The sequence below is a fragment of the Sarcophilus harrisii genome, chromosome 3 (genome assembly GCF_902635505.1).
Source record: "Sarcophilus harrisii chromosome 3, mSarHar1.11, whole genome shotgun sequence".
Classification (NCBI taxonomy): domain Eukaryota; kingdom Metazoa; phylum Chordata; class Mammalia; order Dasyuromorphia; family Dasyuridae; genus Sarcophilus; species Sarcophilus harrisii.
The window spans coordinates 591,991,153-592,014,178 of NC_045428.1; the positions used below are offsets into that span (position 1 = coordinate 591,991,153).

General features: G+C 52.3%; 1 protein-coding gene across 1 annotated transcript; it reads left to right on the plus strand.

Annotated features, from left to right (window-relative positions):
* Positions 1-328: 328 nt before the first annotated feature.
* On the plus strand, positions 329-4,641 carry AP2S1 (adaptor related protein complex 2 subunit sigma 1). Its single transcript, XM_031963907.1, has 5 exons — positions 329-706; positions 1,855-2,004; positions 3,817-3,930; positions 4,093-4,152; positions 4,271-4,641. The coding sequence occupies exons 1-5, from the start codon at positions 491-493 to the stop codon at positions 4,370-4,372; spliced, it is 642 nt and encodes a 213-aa protein (XP_031819767.1). The 5' UTR covers positions 329-490; the 3' UTR covers positions 4,373-4,641.
* Positions 4,642-23,026: the final 18,385 nt, after the last annotated feature.

The window sequence follows — 23,026 nt, forward strand, 5'->3', positions numbered from 1 at the left end:
AGAGCGAGCCCTTCTGAAAGCCAATGGGAGCAAGACGCCCATGGGCAGGGATGGGAAATAGACCAATTAGAACGAACTTTTGTTCGCGGACTCCTCTGGGCCGCCCCCAGGCTAGGGTGTGCATCTTGATCTCTCCCACCCCGAGGTTTAGGGTTCCTTCGAAGGGGTCACGCCCCCGCCCCCGCAGCGGGTCTGAATCTTGGGGACGGCGTTTATTCTCCCGGAGGATTACGAAGGGGAGGAGGGGGTCAGGACTACACTTCCCAGAATGCAAGGCCACTGGGCTTCCTCATAGGCTCGGCCGAGGTCGTCGCAAAGCTAGGAGGCGACAAAGTGGCATTTAAGCGTGGGACCTCGGATTTCTACTCCTGAGCGCTTTCCGCTACTCGCGGCCTTCGGGAAGCCGTGGGGAAATGGTGCCCCCTGGTGTCCAAGCTCGCGCTGCTACAACTATGACTCCCGGGACGAGAGGAGCTGGGAAGAGCGGAGCATGCTGGGAACGGAGAGACGGCGCTCCAATGCCCACCGCCCTGAACTACAAATCCCAGCGACCGCCGCGCGGAAGGGAGGTGTCGTACCGGATGTCCGTTTCGGCTGCGGCCCGGAGAGCAGCCTGAAGCCGCGGCTTTGGAAGTCACCCAGCCTCCGCGGGACCCCGGAGATCGGGGAGATCGGGGTGGGGGCTCGACCCCGAGGGATCACCATGGTAACGGGGATCACGCGGGCAAGAATCCTTGGGCCCTGTCAGTCTTCTCTGACGCCTCTGTCCCCCCCGCACCTCCCCCCAGGCCGGGTCCGCTGGTTCTGACCGCGCCCTGGAGTAACGGAGCCGGGACGGACCGAGGAGGAGTGGGAGGGGGAAACGGACGCGGCCTTGGGGGGGGGAGGGGCGGGCGCGGAGAGCCAGCAGTCTGGCCGGGAGCTGCAGGACACCTGGGGGGGAGGGGTGTTTGAGACCGGGAAGACACCGGGAGGGGGAGGGGACTTTGGAACTTAGGAACCTAGAAGACAGGGGAGGGGGAGTTTGGGATTTAGGGACCTTGGAGACACCGGGAGGGGGAGGGGACTCTGGGACTTAGACACCTGAGGGGGAGGAGGAGCTTGAGTCTGGGGGACCCGGGAGGGGGAGGGGGAACTTGGGACTTAGGAACCTAGAAGACAGGGGAGGGGGAGGAGGAGCTTGAGTCTGGGGGACCCGGGAGGGGGAGGGGGAACTTGGGACTTAGGAACCTAGAAGACAGGGGAGGGGGAGTTTAAGACCCGGAAGACACCGGGAGGGGGAGGGGACTTTGGGACTTAGAAGACACCTGAGGGGGAGGGGACTTTGGGACCTAGAGAGCCCTTAGGGAGGGAGGGGAATCATGGGTCTGAGGGACCTAGAAGGCCCCGGAAGGGGAGGGGAAGGGATCTAGCCACCCTGAGGGGAGGCAGGGAGTTTGGAAAGCGGGACCCTGAGGAGGAAGTGTAGCATTTGGAAACATGAAGGGGGAGTTTAAAGCGGGACCCGGAAAGGAAGAGAAGGGAGCGGGGAGCCTGGGAGGGAGAGAGTGGGGTCTGGGGCCCGCAGCTAAGAGCCCAGCCCCTGCCCGGCCCTCGGGGCTCTTCCTCCCTTCCCCAGGCTGGGCTAGTTCCGGGCCACGGGAGGAAGCAGTTCCCCTGAGCTCAGCAGCAGGAGGTTGAAGCCGGTGTCCCCCAGGCAGCTGAGCTGGTGACTCAGACCCAGGAATTGGAGCGGCAGAAATCCGCCCAAAGCTGGAGGGGGGGGTCCCCCCAAGTCTCGCGCCTCTCCCTTCAGGCTTTGCCCAGACCCCCCCCTCTCCTCCGCTCACGGCTGCCTGTCCCGTCTCTTGTCAGATCCGATTCATTCTCATCCAGAACCGAGCAGGCAAGACCCGCCTGGCCAAGTGGTACATGCAGTTTGACGACGATGAGAAGCAGAAGCTGATTGAGGAGGTCCACGCTGTTGTCACAGTCCGAGATGCTAAGCACACCAACTTTGTGGAGGTGAACGCTCGCCCCCACCCCCCCACAGCCTCCTCTTCTGGAAGGATGTTGAGAAGGCAGATGGGGGGGTACAGGAAGTTTAATCCAGCCTCAGTTTCCTCATCTGTAAAATGGGAATCGGATAGGGCCTGCCTCCCGGGGTAGTAGCTGAGGATCAAATGAGATATTTGTAAAATGTTTGTGAGTGTTAGTTCTTGTGTTAAAAGCTGGCACACAGGGCAGGGAGGTGGCACAGTGGTTAGAGCATCAGCCCAGAGTCGGGAGGACCCGAGTTCAAATGTAACTCCAGATACTTGACACTTATTAGCTGTGTGACCCTGGACGGCTCACTTAACCCCCACTGTCTCGGGAAAAAGTCGGTCCGTACTGGGGTTATCGCCCTGAGAGTGCCCAGTAGTGAAAGCCTGGGCAGAACAGAGGACGCTCTGCCTCAGTCTGTAAGGGGTACGTGGAGGAAGCTTGACCTTAAGGGGATCTTGCTGACTGGCAGGTGTGGGGTCTGTGTAAGAAAACCGTCTCCAAATTCACACTGTCCCAGCTGGAATGGGCTGCCTTGGCTTCCCGAGCTGGACTCCCCAGTGGCGTCTGCAGGCAGATGCCGGGGGGTCCCTGAAGCACCACAGATCAACGGTTCTTTCAACAAGGATTTATTAAGGCCACAGGGGCTGGGCCCGGCAGGGAGCCCTGAGAGTGGGTCTGTCTGGATGTCTCCGGCAGTCGCCTCCCGCCTCGCCGCCTCGTCTGTGAAAGGCTTCCCACGAAGCTGGGCCTCCTGTGGCCTGCGAGAGCGAGGCTTCCTGCGGGCAGAGCGTGGGCCTAGGCGCCTTTGGAGCGCCTCCTGTGCCCGGCACTGGCTTAGTGCCGGCCCTGAACCTGCCCCACTTTATCGGGGTGTGCCCCGGAGGTGGGTTACAAGAGTGGGCCTTCTGGAAGCTTAAATTCTCCGAGGCGCTCACGGGATGCATTCGTCCGAGATGCCCGGTATGGAAGGGCGCTTTATCGCAGACAGTCTCCCCAGCTTGGGGGGCATGCCGGGCTGTCCACGCCGGCGTGAGAAGTGGAGTCTCCTTAGGAGGAGAAGGACGGGGGAGGGAGCAGGGCAGGGTCAGAGAGCAGTAGCGGGACCCTCAGCGCTGCCCCTCTGGCCACCTGGGAGCTTGGGCTCTGCCTCCCCGGGCCTCCCACCATCTGTTCCCCCAGGCGTCTTCCCCTGCCCCTCCCACTTAGAGCGCCTCGCTGCAGTTACCAGGTGGGCCACAAGATGGCGGTGCTCCTACAGCCAGCCCTGGGCAGGGACGGGGAGACAGGAGGAGGGATGGAGGTGAGAGGCTCGTCCCTCTCTAAAGAGGAGAGAGGAACCATGGCCCTTTCCTAGCACTGAACCCGAGGGGGCCGTGGGACGGGGAAGGCTTTCTCCTGCTCTGCTGTGGGAGCCTGGCCCCTCGCTCTGAGCCCGAGGCTGTGCAGAGGGCCGGGCGGACCTGCTGTCCGGGCCTGGCTCTGCTCCGAGTCACTGCCTGATCTTTCTTGTCAAATAAAGGGGTTTTGTAGGTGGTCTCGGAGGTCCTTTGGAGCCTCCCGGGGCTGTCTGCTTCTGTCTCCCCCCCTCCCCCCATCTGCTCTCTGTCTGTTCCCTCCCTCCCTCCTTCCCTCTCCCCTTTTCTACATCTCTACCCCTTGGCCCCAGGGACTGCCCACGGGAGCTCAGGAAACCCTCCAGCCCAGGCCTTTGCCCAGTGAGGGGCTGCCTGCAGTGGGCCCTAGCAGCCCTCGAGGCTCTGACCTCCGGTTTCTCTCCTCCCTTACCTCCAGTTCCGCAACTTCAAGATCATTTATCGTCGTTATGCTGGCCTCTACTTCTGCATCTGTGTGGATGTCAATGACAACAACCTGGCCTACCTGGAGGCCATCCACAACTTCGTGGAGGTGGGCCCGGGGGCTGGGACCCTGGGATGGGGGGCGGGGGGAGGTAGGGAGGTTAGCAAGGTCCCAGCAAGGGGGTGGGGGAGCATCCTGGCTTGGGGGCGGCGGGCTAACCTATCCCTCCGGCTCCCGAGTCCTCACTGCCTCTGTTTCCCTGCCTCTTAGGTATTAAATGAGTATTTCCACAATGTCTGTGAACTGGACCTCGTCTTCAACTTCTACAAGGTAGGGAGCCCTGGGGTGCGGGGGCCCCGATCCGGTTCTCCCTCCCCCCCCCAGCTGAGGAGAGGGGCTCCTCAGAGCCGCTCGCCCTCAGGCCCAGCCCCTGTCCCTCTGTCTGCAGGTTTACACGGTGGTGGATGAGATGTTCCTGGCCGGGGAGATCCGAGAGACCAGCCAGACAAAGGTGCTGAAGCAGCTGTTGATGCTGCAGTCCCTGGAGTGAGGGGCCCGGCTGGGCCCCACCTCGCCCCCATCCCTCTGTCCTCCCCCTCCCCCAGCAGATGCTCCGAGTTTACCGTCTGGGACGGCGGGACCACACCCTGGCCGGGATCAGGAGGAGGGGAGCCCCTTGTGTGTGGTGCCATAGCCCCTGGAACCCTGCGGTCACGGCAGCGCCGCCGTGAGCATGTGAGCGAGCCCGTGTGTCTGCGTCTGCGTGCGTGTATGTACATATGTGTGTACCTGGAGCTCCCAATAAAGTTGTGGACCCGGCCTGCCCAGCCCCTCTCGCCGCGCCGTCTCCCCCTGGGATCAGCCTCTTCCTGGGCCCCTTCTTCGCACTTTCCCAGCCTCTTCTTGGTGTCTCTGTCTGGGCATCCCACGGCCTTTTGGGAATGCACCTCTGGGGCCTCGGGGATCTGAATCAGAAGGTGGGGGCCGACGGGGGCCTTGGAGAGACCCTCTTCCCTAGCCCTAGCACCCTGGCTTTGCAGGGGTGGAAATGGAGGCTGACGTCAGAGCCGTGCTGGGCCCGAGCCCACGGTGCCTCTTGCCAGACTACCGTTTCTCCCCCCCCCCCCCCCCCGGCCGGAGCCCGGGTCTCCCGGGCACCATCTCTGGCCTCGGCCTGTGGCTTTCTGCAGGTTCTCCACGTCCACTCAGCGATGGGTGGAAGGGACAGAGAAGGGGAAGCTCCTCCCCCTGCCCAGCTGGCACCTGCACATCGGGGCGGGGGGAGGGGGAGGGGCCCTTGGGGCCTGGCCAGGTGGCAGCCTTGAGAGCTTTGAGGTTCTGAGGTCCTGAATGATGCAACTTGAGGCAAGGTTGGGAGAGAATGGAGACCGAGGGGCCGGGCCCTTCTTAGCCAGGAGCTCAGTGGGGCACAGGAGGCAGCTGGCCGAGCCCCGGGATGAGGCAGAGGGGCCGGGTTCGAGTGCTCGGGCTTCCAGGCTTCTCTGGCCCTCAGGCCTGACCAGCCCCTGGAGGGGCCCTCATGGTCTCGAGTACAGGCTGCTATGGACCATGGCAAAGGCTGGACTCAGTCTGGGCACAGCCGGGGGAGGGGAAGAAGGCGGCGCCTCCTCAGACTGGCCAAGATGGGCCCTGGGGGCCCCAGAGGAGTCTTATCGCTTGGTGAATCTGTCCCCCAGGGGCAGGAGGGCCCAGGTGCCCAGCCCTGTTCTGCAGGATTTCAGGTTGGCAGGGGAGGGGCCTCTCTGAGGGCTCCCACCTCGCTGGGGCACCAGGTGGCCCAGTGGATGGCGCAGGATGAAGACCAGAGCTCGAACCCGGCCTCCGACTCCAGCCGTGTGACCCCTCCCTGGGAGGTCACTTGGTCTCCCTCCGTTTTCTCTTCTGTGAAATGGGTTTAAGAAATAGCTGTAGGCACTCCGCAATGTTGGGAGGCTCCTGGAAGCAGCACATAGTCATCATTCTCATGCCCCCAGCAGCCTCTGTTTTCCTCCCATCTAGTTTTCTACCCACCCCCAGAGAAACTGGGAGCTGCCTCCTCCCCAAGGGCAGGTGGGCCAAGGAGGAGGAGCAGCCAGCTGAGGGCCTGCCCTGGCGAGATCCGAGCCAGGCCTTGCCTCTGAATGCCAGTCTGAGGACAGCCTGCCATATGGAGGAGGGGGCCAAGATGGGGTCTCCCCCCCCAGCCCAGGGAGGGCACCAGCTGCCTGGCACTTGGGCCCGGAGGTCCAAAAGCGGCTTTTGGGGAATAAGGATTGAGGGCAGGGGTCGAGCCTAGGAGGTGGGGCCGGTTTAGGATCAGCATCAGCCCCCCCCCTCCTCAGGGACTGGTTAACAAAGTCTGGACAAGGTCTGGTTCTGGGAGGGGAGCCATAGGCCGGGGGGATAATTTTTAAACTGAATGAGGGAAGGTCATGGGCAGGTGCTCATGTTCCCCCCCCCCCCCCAGAAGGATGGTCGAAGGTGGGGAGCAGCTTCCTGCTGGGAGTGAGACTGGTGGGGGCCGAGATGTTCCGGAAGGCTGGCCGAGGAAGCCCCGTCGGTCCTGGGGCGAGTGGAGGACAGAACCCCTTTGTCCCCCCGCACATTCTGGCACCCCATTTCCTGCTGACCATTCTCACACCCCGGGGGAGTTTACGGAGGACAAGATGGCGACTCCAGCTTCTCCAAGGTTTTATTCACCCGAGAACCCTCTTGGGACACAGGGCAGAGGGATGTTGGGAGTCTCGGTCTAGAGGTGGCAACTGAGAATGCAAGGGGGCGACTGGGGAGACACCCGTCCCCGCCCCACCCACTGACCAGCCGCTGGGCCCTTTCCAGCTCCTTTCATCCTAGACCTCAAAGCTTGGGCCAGGCAGGCTTCCTGACTCCAGCTGCCCTTTGAAAGGGTGGAGGGGAGGAGCAAGGCCTCTGAAGTGGTTGGGTCAGATGCACCCTGGGCCCCAGCAGCTGCCCTTGGGAGGGGAAGGCCGGCCCAGGAGGCAGGGTTCTAGGGGCTCCCTCTCCCCCTAGCCTGTGCCTCCAGGTTTCTTGTGGCCATCCCCACCCCGCCCACCTGGAGCCTGGGTGTGAACCTCGAGGGGGCCATCCCCCAGCAGCCACCCTCCCCCATCTCCCTCCTCGGCTGGAGGCCCCTGCCCCCATCTTAGCCTCGACTTCCCCCCAGGAGAACCTCTTCACCCCTTAATGCACCCCAAACCCCCTCCTGACCCAGCAGGCCCTCAGCACTTCCAAGAATGTGGGGATCTCAGCAGTAGACTCGGGCTCTGGGGTCTCAGAACTTCTGCCTGAAGGCGGCTTCATCTGTCCTCACACCTGCGCACTGAGAACCCGGGCTGCCCGAGGCCACGCGGGAAGTAGAGAGGACCCATGCCCAGGTTACCTGACCTGCAGGCCAAGGCCTCCTCGGGGCAGGTCCCCTGCTAGGAGCAGACGGGAGGGAGAGGGAGGGGCCGGGGCAGAGAAGGCAGGTTGTACATTGGGGGGCCACTGATGGGGCTGATTTCTCCTGAGTCACCTGGAGGAGGAGAGGAAGTGGGATTGCTTGGGAATCTTGCTGAGGATGAGGGTTGTCATGGTGACTGTGTCTCTTTCCCTCAGCCGAGGAGTGGGGCCCGGCCCCTTCAGTTTCTATGGAAACAGATCCAGGTCTTGTAGCATCTCCTGGTGTCCGAAACCGCGGGCTTGGGGGATGTGCCCCTTTCCCCCCTGGCTGGGATCCAGACCTCACTCTCTCCTCCAAGGGCTTTTCCAGGAGGCAACGTGCTGTCATGGAAGGAATGTGGCCGAGCAAGCCAGGGGCCAGGAGTCCAGAGGCCGGTTCTGACCTTGGTGATCATGTGACAGGGGCGGTGTCCCTGGACTGTGCCAAAGTCCTGGGGGAGGCACGGGGGACCAGTCAGTTGCCTCGGTGGCTCTGGGAGAGCCCCGTACCCTGCTGGCGCCTCAGTTTCCTTGTCTGTAAAATTAAGTCTCTGTTCTGTGATCTTTGTGACCTTGGGCAGCTCCTTACACACTCCTGGCCCTCAGCTTCCTTGCCAGGAAAATAAAGGGAGTCACAAAAGTCATCAGCATTCTTATATATCACTAACAAAACCCAGCAGTCAGAGTTACTAAGAGAAATTCCATTTAAAGTAATTACTGACAGTATAAAATACTTAGGAATCTATCTGCCAAGGGAAAATCAGAAACTTTATGAGCAAAACTACAAAACACTTTACACACAAATTAAGTCTGATATAACCAACTGGAAAATTATTAAATGCTCTTGGATTGGGCGAGCAAATAAAACAAAGATGACAATACTACCTAAACTAATCTATTTATCTAGCGCTATACCAATCAGACTCCCCAAAAACTATTTTGATGACCTAGAAAAAATAACAGCAAAGTTCAGATGGAAAAACAAAAGGTGAAGAATTTCAAGAATATTTTAAAAATCACATTCAAATAGTGAAAAAAAAAATCAAATGAAGGTGGCCTATTTGTAGCAGATCTAAAATTATATTATAAAGCAGTGGTTACCAAAACCATCTGGTATTGGCTAAGAAATAGACTACTTGATCAATGGAATAGGTTAGGTTCAAAGGACAAAACAGCCAATAACCTTATTAATCTAGTGTTTGACAAACCCAAAGACCCAAGTCTTTGTTTCTGCACTTAACCCACCACTTAACCCATACTTAACACCATACACCAAGATAAGGTCAAAATGGGTTCATGATTTAGGCATAAAGAATGAGATTATGGATAAATTGGAAGAGCATAGGATAGTTTACCTCTCAGACCTGTGGAAGAAGAAGGAATTTATGACCAAAGAAGAACTAGAGATCACTATTGACTACAAAATAGAAAATTTTAATTATATCAAATTGAAAAGTTTTTGTATAAACAAAACTAATGCAGACAAGATTAGAAGGAAAGCAATAAACTGGGAAAACATTTTTACAGTTAAAGGTTCTGATAAAGGCCTCATTTCCAAAATATAGAGAGAATTAACTCTAATTTATAAGAAATCAAGCCATTCTCCAACTGATAAATGGTCAAAGGATATGAACAGACAATTCTTGGACGAAGAAATTAAAACTATTTCTAGCCATTTGAAGATATGCTCCAAATAAATATTAATCAGAGAAATGCAAACTAAGACAACTCTGAGATACCACTACACACCTGTCAGATTGGCTAGAATGACAGGGAAAGATAATGCAGAATGTTGGAGGGGATGTGGGAAAACTGGGACACTGATGCATTGTTGGTGGAGTTGTGAACACATCCAGCCATTCTGGAGAACAATTTAGAACTATGCCCAAAAAGTTGTCAAACTGTTCATTCCTTTTGATCCAGCAGTGTTTCTACTGGGCTTATACCCCAAGGAGATATTAAAGAAGGGAAAGGGACCTGTATGTGCCAAAATGTTTGTGGCAGCCCTGTTTGTAGTGGCTAGAAGCTGGAAACTGAGTGGATGCCCATCAACTGGAGAATGGCTGAGTAAATTGTGGTATATGAATGTTATGGAATATTATTGTTCTGTAAGAAATGACCAGCAGGATGAATACAGAGAAGCTTGAACTGATGCTAAGTGAAATGAGCAGAACCAGGAGATCATTATACACTTCAACAATGATACTGTATGAGGATGTATTCTGATAGAAACAGATTTCTCTGACAAAGAAAAGATCTAATTCAGTTCCAGTTGATCAATGATGGACAGAAGCAGCTACACCTGAAGAAAGAATACTGGGAAATGAATGTAAACTGTTTGCATTTTTGTTTTTCTTCCCGGGTTATTTTTACCTTCTGAACCCAATTCTCCCTGAGCAACAAGAGACCTGTTTGGTTCTGCACACATATATTGTATCTAGGATATACTGTGACATATTTACTGCTTGCCATCTGGGGGAGGGGCTGGAGGGAGGGAGGGGAAAAGTCAGAACAGAAGTGAGTGCAAGGGATAATGTTGTAAAAAATTACCCAGGATGGGTTCTGTCAATAAAAAGTTATTTAAAAGAAAACAAAGGGAGTGATCTAGATGATGACCCTTTCAAGGGACCATCCAGTTCTAATTCTATGACCCTCTGTCTTGGATTCAAATCTTACCTCATCATTCACACCTTGTATTGGACCTTGGATAAGGGAGGCAGTGTAAAACACTGCTTGCTGGAGTTAAAGGACTTGGATTCCAATCCTGTGGTCTGATGCTTTCCCTGAGCAACTTGGTCTAGTTCTAGTTCTCTTGGGCCTCAGTTTCCCTATCTGTCACATGATGGGCTTGGGTTATCACCGTTCTCATAAAGCACATCCCTCGGTGTACTTTGTGAGACTGGTAATCACCAAACCCATCATTTATGGGGGGGGGGTCCCCCTTCCAGCTCTGCACCTGAGTCCTGTGACCCTGCGGGAGAAACAGCTCACTTTCCCCCAGTGCACAATGTGACTTGCCAGCTGCTAGAGCCTCTTCCTCCTTTTCCCCTCAGGGAAAGCCCCGAGATCTTGAAGCCCCTGCACCCTTCGTTACCAATGCAACCCAACAGTGCTCTCCAGATGGGGAAGCCTGGGGGAAGAAACCACAGAGAGCTTTGTCAGAGCCCCCATCCCCAGCATGGGAGAACTTCCTTGGAACTCAGAATCACAAGATCTGCACGTTGCTGGGGGGATTAGCCACCCAGGGGAAGGAGGAGGACGACCAAGAGAGGCTCTTTGCTGGGAAGATGATAACTGGCACCAGAAGTACAGGGCTACTCCATCCTTTTTTCCTCTGTTTTCTCTGCAAAGAGGAAATGATGGCATGAAAGAGCCAAACAAGGAGTAGATACACTCTAAGAGAATGAAGGAGCTAGAAAGAGAGCCTCTGGCTGTCCTTGATGGTTCCAGGGAGCCAATGGACCTGGCAACGGAAGTGATGATGAAAAGGATCATGGGAAGGACAAAAGTTAGCGCAAGCTGGCAAAGGACAGAGGCCATCCTGATTTTTTAAAGGAAAGAGGAGAAAATCTGCTCACTGCCTCTCGATAGGCTGGATTTCCATTCCAGGAAAAATTCTAGATTGGATTGTTAAAGAGAGCTTTAAAAAATCTAAAAATAGAAGCAGAGATTGCAGAAAAGGAACATCACTTCATCCTCAATATATCACACTGGGCTAGCCTTTCCCCTTGCTAATGTGGTATCTGAGGAAGATAATATGGATGTTAGGTATATTTTAGCAAAGGTTTCAACAGAACATTTTGTGGGATTCTCATCAGAGAAGAAAAAACATTCAGATAATGGATGAATGGATGGATGGATGCAGCATTTCTTTAGCACTTACTATAGGCACAGGGGTTCTCAAACTTTTTAAATAGGAGGCCAGTTTACTGTCGCTCAGACTGTTGGAGGGCCGGACTATAGTAAAAACAAAACCTTTGTTTTGTGGGCCTTTAAATAAAGAAATTATATAGCCCTGGGTGAGGGGGATAAATGTTCTCAGCTGCTGCATCTGGCCCCCGAGTGTAGTTTGAGGGCCCCTGGGCTAAGCAGCCCCTGGAACGTCACTTCATCTCCAATACGTCACACTGGTCTAGCCTTTCCCCTTTTTATAAGATTGCTAACATGATGTCTGAGGAAGATAATGTGGCTATAAGTTAGGTACATTTTAGCAAAGATTTCAGCAAAATGTTGTGTGTGATTCTCATCAGAGAAGAACATTCAGAATAATGGATGGATGCAGCATTTCTTTAGCACTTACTATGGGCTAAGCGGCCCCTGAAACGTCACTTCATCTCCAATATATCATACTGGTCTAGCCTTTCCCCTTTTAATGAGATTGCTGTGGTATCTGAGGAAAATAATGTGGATATAAGTTAGGTATCTTTTTGTTATGATCCAGAACTCTGAAGTTGAAGCAAAGGATTCTTACAAGGTACTAAGTCAGTGGGATTGATAGAGACAATAGTTATCTCATTTAGCATAGTTCCATATGATTGATTTAATCCTACGAGATGTTATGGCCAGAACTTGAAACAAGGTACTAAATGGAATTGAGGAGACAATGGTTAAATCTAGTTTAGCATTGATTTCATCCTACAACAAATAATGGTTTCCCAGTGATATAATGATTGGTGTGTACTCAGTGTGGAACATAGAAGCAAGAAGCTCTCAGGGCCAGAAAGGACAAGTGCACTAGAAGCTCTTGGAGGCTGAGACAGATTCATTCCATCGTCTACTTCTGTGGTGGCTGGAGGTTGAAGAACAAACCCTTGGAAATCCTTAGCAAGTACATGTTTAGAACCTGGACAAAACTTGTAGGTTTCGGAGTATCATAAATTATGTAGGATTCAAGCCCAATGCAATAAGCAAAGGTTTCAACAGAACATTTTGTGTGATTCTCATCAGAGAAAAAAAAAAAAACATTCAGATAATGGATGGATGGATGCAGTATTTCTTTAGCACTTACTATGGGCAAAGCAGCCCCTGGAACGTCACTTCATCTCCAATACATCACGCTGGTCTAGCCTTTCCCCTTTTTATGAGATTATGTGGTATCGGAGGAAGATAATGTGGCTATAAGTTAGGTACATTTTATTTTATTTTATTTTTTTTTTAATTTAATAGCCTTTTATTTACAGGATACATACATAGGTAACTCCACAGCACCAACAACTGCCAAACCTCTTGTTCCAATCCCCCACCCCTTACCCCCCCACCCCCTCCCCCAAATGTCAGGACGACCAGCAGATGCCAAAACATATCAAAATATAACTTAGATACACAACAAGCATACATGACCAAAACATCACTTTGCTGCACAAAAAGAATCAGACTCTGAATTATTGTACAATTAGCTTGTGAAGGAAATCAAAAATGCAGGTGTGCATAACTATAGGGATTGGGAATTCAATGTAATGGTTTTTAAGTCATCTCCCAGAGTTCTTTTTCTGGGCATAGCTAGTTCAGTTCATTACTGCTCCATTAGAAATGATTTGGTTGATCTCGTTGCTGAGGATGGCCTGATCCATCAGAACTGGTCATCATCTAGTATTGTTGTTGAAGTATATAATGATCTCCTGGTCCTGCTCATTTCACTCAGCATCAGTTCGTGTAAGTCTCTCCAGGCCTTTCTGAAATCATCCTGTTGGTCATTTCTTACAGAACAGTAATATTCCATAATTTTCATATACCACAATTTATTCAGCCATTCTCCAACTGATGGACATCCATTCAGTTTCCAGTTTTTAGCCACTACAAAAAGGGCTGCCACAAACATTCGTGCACATACAGGTCCCTTTCCCTTCTTTATAATCTCCTTGGGATATAATCCCAGCAGTAACACTGCTGGATCAAAGGGTATGCACAGTTTGATAACTTTTTGAGCATAGTTCCAAACTACTCTCCAAAATGGTTGGATTCGTTCACAACTCCACCAACAATGAATCAATGTCCCAGTTTTCCCACATCCCCTCCAACAATCATCATTATTTTTTCCTGTCATCTTAGCCAATCTGACAGGTGTGTAGTGGTATCTTAGAGTTGTCTTAATTTGCATTTCTCTGATTAATAATGACTTGGAGCATCTTTTCATATGACTAGAAATAGTTTCAATTTCTTCATCTGAGAATTGTCTGTTCATATCCTTTGACCATTTTTCAATTGGAGAATGGCTTGATTTTTTATAAATTAGAGTTAATTCTCTATATATTTTGGAAATGAGGCCTTTATCAAAACCTTTGACTGTAAAAATATTTTCCCAGTTTATTGCTTCCCTTCTAATCTTGTCTGCATTAGTTTTGTTTGTACAAAAACTTTTCAGTTTGGTATAAGTTAGGTACATTTTAGCAAAGTTTTCAGCAGAACATTTTGTGCGATTCTCATCAGAGAGAAGAGAAAACATTCAGATAACGGATGTTTGGATGGCTGCAGGATTTCTTTAATGCTTTCTATGGACCAAGCAGCCTCTGGCCTTAGAAAGCTTGGATTCTGATGGGGGAGACAACAACAGGGGGAAGATGTCAGCTACAAAGATAGAAAAGCCCCATGGTCCTTAGGGGGCAGCAGCAAAGCAGATAGCTATGCTTTTCCTTGAAGGCCATTTCCTCTGATAAAATAATTCCCTTTCTGACATTGATAGAAGCAAGTACTTGGTGATAAGAATTTTTCTTTCTAAATCTTCAGATGGTCCCCGTGGAAGCAATTTTTAGGCGTCTCCTGGGATGATGGCTGGGGGCACCAGATTGTTGCTGGCACCGAGGAGGACCCCTTCTACCTAAGGGCCTCTTCCCCAGTGATGACTATGGGGACTGGACTGGAAGCACACCGGGTGATTTGGGGGACACTTGTTCAATCCAAGGCTCTGGGGTTCAGGATCATGGGCTATCCCGTCAGGATCTGAGGGGAAACGGTGGTCAAGATGGGGGTGATGATTCGGCATCTGCTGCCTCATGTCTTTCTTTGCTGCTTCGACTATGCTGGATGTATTTTAGAACAGGTTTGATGGCCATTCTCCAGGAGTGGTTATTAAATATTCCGTGAGGGTGGGGAATCTCTAGCAAAAGGGCCCCGCTTGGTGGTGCTGTTTGCTGGTTATCCACCTTTTAAAATAAGTGGGATGCCATTAAATGAAATAAACCCAGGAGGCGGGCTCCACTCTGAGAACAGCCGGACCAAAGAATTTGGGCAGGGGCCCTGGGAGGGTTTATAACAAGATGAAAATTGGGTTAATGGAAGTTGCACTGGGGGGCAAAAAGTCAACATTTATAAAGGGGGGAAAGGGTTTGGGGAAAACTGTTTGGGAAAAGGGCTCCAGAGAGGGGTCCACCCTTTGAGCCAAAAGCTATTCATATTTGGGCTTCCAGGCGGGGGAGGCCCGCCCAGCCCTATCAGGAAATTTCATCCATTGGCTAGGAAGGGCACAAGGCGCCGGGGCCCCAAAAAGGGAGGAAGGCCTGCAGTCGTCACCTTTGGGAAAAACTTAATTTAAACAAAGGCTGGGGTGGGGATGGAGAAAATAGGGGTCCAAATGGAGGGGGTGGACCGACTTGGGCCCCTAAAACGAGAATTTTATGAGGCAGACCGGGTTAGTTAAACCTCCGGTTAGAGGTACAAATTGACCGGGCCAAGTAGAAAGGGCCCCCTTTCTGGGGACCGAAAAGGTTAAGAATTTAAGGGTTTAGGGCCTGGGAGGGCCCAGGCCTGAATGGACTTTTGGGACAAACCCTGGCCAAGGCCTTGGCCCTCTTTCCAAAGGTAAGGTTTAATGGGTTGGGGTGGTCCCCAAAAAATGTTTGGGTTTGTGTGGGTGGTGGGGTTTTGGGTTTGTGTTTGGGTTTGGGACCAGGGGGGGAAGAGGAGACAGGACAACAACAGACAGAAAAAAGGGGGAAAGGGAAGAGGGAAGGGAAAGGGAGAAAGGGAAGGAAAGGGGGGGGGGGGGGAAAAGAACAACAGACAGAGAAAAGGAGGGGGAAGAGGGAAAGAGAAAGGGAAGGAGAGACAGACACACAGACAGAGAAAAGGAGGGGGAAGAGGGAAAGAGAAAGGGAAGGAGAGACAGACACAGAGAGAGAAAAGGAGGGGAAGAGGGAGAGAGGGAGGGAGGGAAAGACAGAGAGAAAAAAGGGGGGGGAAAAGAGGGAGGGGAAAGAAAGAAAAGGAAAATTGGGACAAACCAACATTTTAGGGGGAACAATGGAAGGGCAGATTAAGGGGAAAATTTAGGATGGAAATCGGAAAAAGGAAACAGGAAATGGGTTCCTAAAGATTTTTGTTCTCCCCCTCCAAAGAAGGAACTGGTGGATCTCAATGCAGACCGAAGCAGATTTTTTCCCTTCCTTTTTTCTTCTTGGTTTGTATTTTCTTTTGCAACATGACTGTTATGGAAATATTTTGCATTGACTGCACCTGTATAATCTAGATCAAATTGCCTTCTCAAGGAGAGAGAATTTGGAAAATTTGAAAAAAATGTTTAAACTGTTTTACATGTAATTGAGAAAATAACATAAAATTAAAATTACATTTAAAAAAGAAAAGAAAATGGGTCCCGGAGAGGTTTCCTTAAACAAGCATTTATCAGGGGCCTCCATGTACTGTGCTTGTGCTTTACAAACATCGTAGCAAGTGATTCTCACAACCTTGGGGAAATACCGTTGAGGAAACTGAGGCAAACGGCAGCCAGGAGACTGGACCACAAGTGTGCTCATCTCCAGCTGCCCCTGGGAGGCTAGAGACTCATCAGTCCAGCCTTCTTCCCCGTCTGAGTTTTCTGTGCAGAGCAAACCTCTGGGCTGGGTCTGGATGCACCTGGTTTCCCCCGATCTTTTTGTAGCTTCCTCAGCACAGCGCCCGGCTCTTGGTGCTTAGTAAATGTTTGTTGACTGACCGGCTGCCCCGCCTGCAGCTGCTTGTCAGGGCGTCACAGCCTCCCGGAGTAGGGATGATAGGGTAGAGGGGGTCAGGAGGCCGGGGAGGCCGGGGAGGGCGGCAGGGAAGTTATATTCCCTGGGGGCGGCAGGGAAATCCAGCCCTTTCTCACACCTGCCTTGTTTACTTTCCCGTCTGAGAAGAGGGCGAGAAGGACCTCAGAGAAAGCAAGCCAGCCCCTCCCGTGCCCTGGCCGCCCCTGGGGATCTGGCCAAGGTTCTGACAGAGCGCCGTCCATTATTTATTTAAGAGCCGGTGTTGGGTGCGCTGCCCCGGCTGGTCCCTCCCCTGGGCCAGGTGCGCCCGGCCCTTGGGGCCCGGCTCGGGTTCTTGGGGCGGGTAGAGCTGCCCCCGCTCCCTGAGGGACCCCCTGGCATCTGGTGCGTGGGAAGGAGTCTCGTCTTCCCCCACACGCACCTGGGCGTCTCCCGTCCCCTGCAGGGTTCACTTTCTCTCGGAAGTTTCTGTCCTACTTAAATGGAAAACTGGGCGCCCGGTGCCCCTAAAGGGGGAGGGAGGTGGGGCCCCCACCCCGAGGGAAACCAGCGCAGAAGGGCTTAGGGAAGGGAAGCTCTGGGAGGGCAGGGCCCGCTTCTTTTCTGCCCCGTGGCATTCGTACGGTGCCCGGCACACAGTGGGCACTCGATAAATGCTCGCGGAACCCATTGCCGCGCCGGCCGGGAGCATGCGGGCTGGCCCTGGGGCCTGAGAGTGCACCCGCGCCCCCTCCCCCTGCGCTGGCCACAGGGGACCCCGAAGCCGGGACCGGAGCGAGGCTTGCGCAAGGTCGGCCTGGCAGGGAGCAGCTGGGACTCGGCCTGGTCCTTTCCCGGCCAGCCCTGGCCCGGCCTCCCCTTGGCAGCGCGGCGGGGCTTGGGAAAGCCTGAAGCTGTTTCCCTTAGAGATTAAGTCTAGCCCGGGAACGGGAGCCAAGAGGTGGGCCTGGGTCGGAGGGAGTGCAACGGGAAGAAGCGGGCAGCTAGCACCCCTGGGGGGCGGGGGAAGGGGAGAAAGGGGTGTGGCCGTCCTGGCCAATCCCAACCTGAGCCCTCTTAACCCTCCTCCTGCTGGCTTGCGGGGGACCCCTCCTCCTGCTGGCTTGCGGGGGACCCCCTCCTTCGCTGGCTTGTGGGGGACCCCCTCCTCCTGCTGGATTGTGGGGGACCCCCTCCTCCTGCTGGCTTGCGGGGGACCCCTCCTTCTGCTGGCTTGCCGGACCCCCTCCTCCTGCTGGCTTGTGGGGGACCCCCTCCTCCTGCTGGATTGTGGGGGACCCCCTCCTCCTGCTGGCTTGCGGGGGACCCCCTCCTCCTGCTGGCTTGCGGGGGACCCCCTCCTTCGCTGGCTTGCCGGGGCCCCCTCCTCCTGCTGGCTTGCGGGGGACCCCTCCTCCTGCTGGCTTGCCGGGACCCCTCCTTGCTGGATTGCCGGGACCCCTCCTCCTGCTGGATTGTGGGGACCCCTCCTCCTGCTGGCTTGCGGGGACCCCTCCTTCGTGGCTTGGGGACCCCTCCTCCTGTGGCCTGCAGGGGACCCCTCCTCGCTGGCTTGCGGGGGACCCCCTCCTCCTGCTGGCTTGCGGGGGACCCCCTCCTTCGCTGGCTTGCGGGGGACCCCCTCCTCCTGCTGGCTTGCGGGGGACCCCCTCCTCCTGCTGGCTTGCGGGGGACCCCTCCTTCTGCTGGCTTGCCGGACCCCCTCCTCCTGCTGGCTTGTGGGGGACCCCCTCCTCCTGCTGGATTGTGGGGGACCCCCTCCTCCTGCTGGCTTGCGGGGGACCCCCTCCTCCTGCTGGCTTGCGGGGGACCCCCCTTCGCTGGCTTGCCGGGGACCCCTCCTCCTGCTGGCTTGCGGGGGACCCTCTCCTTTGCTGGCTTGCGGGGGACCCCCTCCTTCGCTGGCTTGTGGGGGACCCCCTCCTTTTGCTGGCTTTCAGGGGACCCCCTCCTTCTGCGGGACCGGGGCCTCAGAACTGGAAAGAACCTAGGTTTTAGCGAGTTAAAATCACCCCCGAGGGCGGGAGGCTCAGAAGCCCCTTAGTCCCACCTCCTTGGGTTACAGGGGTGAAGGAGGAAGCTGGGGGGAGAGGACTTCCCCATCAATGTCCCACAGCGAGTCGGTGGGGCCAGAATCCAGTCTAGAACCCAGCTCAGGACTTTTCCTATGGTTGCATTATTCGAGGCCCTAGAGAAAGGGGAGAGGTTCCTGAGGTTCTGGGAGGGGGGGCCCAGTCCAGGGAAGGGGAGGGAACTGAGCCTGTGGCCCCATGGGAGGAAGGCGCTGGAGGAGAGCCCAACTCATACACTTCCCTTTCCCGTAGACCGCTGCCTCCCACCTCTCCCCCACCTGCCCCAGTTCCCCCTTTGTCTCCCTACATCCTCAGCACCTTCCTCTCGAGGTCTCGGCTTGCCTCTCATCCCCCGCCCCCTCTCCCTATCTGGCATCCGGTTCCCCCACCAGGCCTTGGGGTGCGGTTCTCAGCATAAAGCCAGCTCAGTCCTGCCTTCTCCCTTTCCTGCCACAGACTAAGCGGATTCCTTTGGGTGCGTCTCCCAGGCAGAAGCAGCCACCTCCCGACCCTCCACCTCACAAGGCCAGTCTGCACTCGGGGCAGCCGCAGCCAGCTTCCAGTCTGTCCATCCTTCTCCCCTCCTTGTGTCTTTTCCCTGGACTTTAAGGGGGCATCCCCCTCCCCTCCCCGCCCTCCTTGCACCCTCTGCCGGCGCCCCTCCTTGGTGGCCCTTCTCCAGATCCTGCCCTCTGACCCTAAATGTCCCCCGGGGTTCTATCCCGGGACCTCTTCCCTTCTGCTTCTTTTTGGTGAAGCTTCCATGGATTTAATCACTATCTCTAGGCTGATGATTCTGAAATCTGCCCGCTCTGCTCGGTTCCAACCTCCCACCTCCAAGTCACTGCCTTCCAGCCAACAAACAAGGAAAACAAATTAAAAGTATGCTTTGAATTGCATTCAGACCCAGCAGTTCTTTCTCTGCAAGCGGATGGCATTTGTGGCCCTCAGCATCCTCTTGGGCCTCTGAGAAAAGTTAGTGACAGTTGATCTTTGTGCAATATTGTCATTATGGGCAATACTACCCTGCTTCTGCTCACTTCATAGAGACTCCCTGCTTATCCCTTCCCATAACACAATAGTACTCCGGGACAATCATGTGCCGTGTTCAGTCGTCCTTCATTCGCTGGGCATCCCTTCAATTTCCATTCTTTGCCCCCACACAAAAAGGAGCAACTATAAATATCTTTGTTCGCTCAGGTCTTTTTCCTTTTCCTTTGATCTCTTGAGGTAGAGAACTATTTGTAAAATTATTAGTCCAAAAAGTACACACAGCTTTAGAATCCTTTGGGCAGTTCCAGATTGCTCTTCAGAATGGCTGGATCAGTTCACAACTCCACCAACAATCCTAATTTTCCCACATTCCCTCCCACATTTGTCATTTTCTTTTTCTGTCATATTAGTCAACCTGATAGGGATGAAGTGGTACCTTGGAATTGTCTTAATTTTGCATTTCTCTAATGTGATTTAGAGCATGATTTCTTCTTCTGAAAACTCCCTGTTCATATTCTCTGACCTTTTATCAATTGGGGAATGACTTGTATTCTTACAAACTGAAATCAGTTCTCTATATATGTGAGAAATGATACCTTTGTCAGATAAACTTCCTGTAAAATCCCCACCCCACCCCCAGTTTTCTGCTGCCCTTCTAATCTTGGAGGCGTTGGTTTTCTTTGTGTAAACCCTTTTTAATTTGGTGTAATTGAAATTATCCCTTTTATATCCCATAACACTTTCTATCTTGTTTGGCAATAAGTTTTTCCTTATCTGTAGATCTGCCAGTCTCCCTTAATTGGCTTATGCCATTATCCTTTATGTCTAAATCCTGTACTAATTCTGACCTTATCTCAAATGTTGATCTATGTCTAGTTTCTGCTAACCTGCTTTCCAGTTCTCCTCAGCCTAGAATGAGGAAGACCTGAGTTCAAATGTGGCCTCAGACACTTAATACTTACTAGTTGTGTGAATTTGGGCAGTCACTTAATCCCAGTTTCCTTGAAAAAAACAAAAAATAACAACAAAAACCAGTTTTCCTGGCACTTTTTGCCAAATAGTGGTTTTTTGGTCCCCAAAGCTTGGATCTTAGGTTTATCAAACATTACACATCTAACTATTGTATATTGTGATTCCTAATCTATTCCACTGATCTACTTAAAAAGAGACTGGAGGGTAAAATTAGGTCATCTAAACCTCTATCCAGTTGTTTGATGACTACCTTTTTGTAATTCACCCCCAATCCCTCTTAATTCCTGGGACTTTCTTCCTTTTATATAGTTTGTACATCTTTATTTTGCTTACTGTCCCCCATTAAACTGTTAAGATCCTTAAAGGCAGGGGTTGACTTTTGCCTCTTTTTGTATCCCTGGGGGGATTACACAGCGCCTGGTAAACAGTAGTAGCTTAATAAATACTTATTGACTGATTGGGGCTGTAATTCCTCATTTATTGTGGGTCTCTCTGCACTGAACACCACCTAACCTTTGTTTTTGGTCCAAGAGGCTGTATGAGAGTCCTTGTTGGAGGAAAGGTGTGATTTGAGAAGGGATAAAAAATGTCCTTAGGTATTATTCTCTTCATGAATTTAACTCCCTTTAATTTTTTGAATCATAAAATCAGATCTAAACAGGACAGGACTTTAGAGATGGTCTAAGAGTAACAGTAACTGGAGTGCTGGACCTGGAGACCTGGGTTTAAATTCTGACTCAGGGCAATTTCATTGTCTGAAGTAGCCTAAGGAAGAGACAGAAGAGTCAAATTATATCACTCCTTTGATAGACAGTCCAGGGGTCAGTATCTAAGAACTTCTGGGAATTTCAGGGCTCCAGGGAGCAACTTTCTTACCATCACCTGCCAACCAAGTAGCATCACCTGCTTATAGGTAAATCCGAGGGTCCCTCATTATTGTGGCTTCCCCTCCAAACCACCAATCCTACCAGCCAAATACCGCCCCACCCCCCAACCATCATTCAGGAAAGCAACCTTTATGGAGATCTGTCTACAACCTCCCCTCAAGCTTCCTGAAGCAGCCAAAGCTCCTGAAGACCCAAGAAAGAAAGTTCTGGACACTAAATGTGGTTTTATCTATGGAAATGACATTCAAGAAGAATCATTGTTTTATGTGACCTTTCCAGCTACCTTGCTGCTGTAATCTCATGTGAGAACTGGGGCCGTGCTGCTTTTCCATTAGTATTTGCACATAGTAGGCACTTAATAAGTGCTTCTTCATTCCTTAATTAGGATTTCATGGACTCTTCATTGGAGCTATGAACTTTATTGTATAGATGGGGAAACCAAGACTGACACATAAGATGATTTGGGTCCAAAATCGTGACTTCCCAGTCAGAAATGGAGTCCTGCAGGTTCTGGGGTTCTGAGAACAGAGAGCTAAAGAGTATTGGAGGGAGATGGGGGCGGCCATGGGTGATCTCCCGAGAGGAGGAGCCCCAGGGGGGGTGGGGAGGTGCTGGAAGGAACACAGAGGAAAAGGTGCTGGGAGTTGTGCAGCCTTGTTAGGCTAGAGCTATTCTAAGAATCTTGGCCCGATTTCAGTTGGTTTCCGGTTAAGACCAGATATTGCCAGGTGACTTGAGTCCATCCAAGGGGATTTGCTCTTGGATACCCTCCAGCCAGAGGCATTGGTCACTGTCGCCATTTAAGATTATGTAACCGTGCTCATCTGCTCCAACCTTTCCCCAGGTTCCCATTTTACTGAAGAGGAAGCTAAGAGCATCCCATAGTCCACACAGTGGCCAAACTGGTATGGCTAAAGGCCACTTAACTTTGTGGCTTCCTCTGCCGCAGGGCCCTCCTTTGTGTCCCTGTTGCTTTGAGGATTAAGTACAAACGCCACAGTTTCCTCTCCAGAACATCGGCTGGAATCTCAGTCTCTGGAAACCATTCCCCCTCAAAACTTCCAAAGCCCTGGACATCTCACCTTGGTCCCACCCATGCAGCCTCTCCTTCCGTTGGTTGGTTCCTTCCAGAGGCCCATTTTAAGGAAGAAGTCCAGGTCTTCATCTCTCTCCAGATTGCTTATCAGACTCTCCCCATCATGACCCCAAGCTGGTACTTTAGTCTCTTTCTCCTTCCACTCCACTTTTTACTTTTGATATGTCGTCTTCCCCTTTAGAACAAAAGTTCCTTGAGGCCAAGAACTGCCTTTTCCCCCTTATATGTAATATCCCAATCAGTATCTTAACACCTGGTGCTTCCTTCTCCAGTCTGCTTTCCAGTCTCTCCCCACCATAACCCCAAGCTGGATACCTTTGTCTCTTCCTTCTTCCCCTCCACTTTTTACCTTTGATATATTGTCCTCCTCCTTTAGAATATAAGTCCCTTGAGGGCAGGAACTACTTTTTCCCCCTTATATTTAATATCCCAATCAGTATCTTAGCATCTGGTGCCTGCACAAAGTAGTCAACTCAGTCTGGAGTGTAAAGTCCTTCACAACTGACTGCCTTCCCTTCCTGAGGTTTTCTGCTTGAACTTGGACCTGCAGCTAAACTTTCCTGATTATTTTCCTATACTGTCTTTCTATCTCCTGCTTTGGCATGGACTGTTCCTCATGCGTCAAATAGTCTCCATAGTCACTTCTACCTCTGAAGAGAGAAAGAGAGAGAGTCAGGAACCTGGTTGAGGCCTGAAAGCTAGAAGACCTCATCCTATATCTGAAGTTTACTTACTATCTTTATTTTTCAACTTAGATTTTATTTTATTTAAAAATGTTCA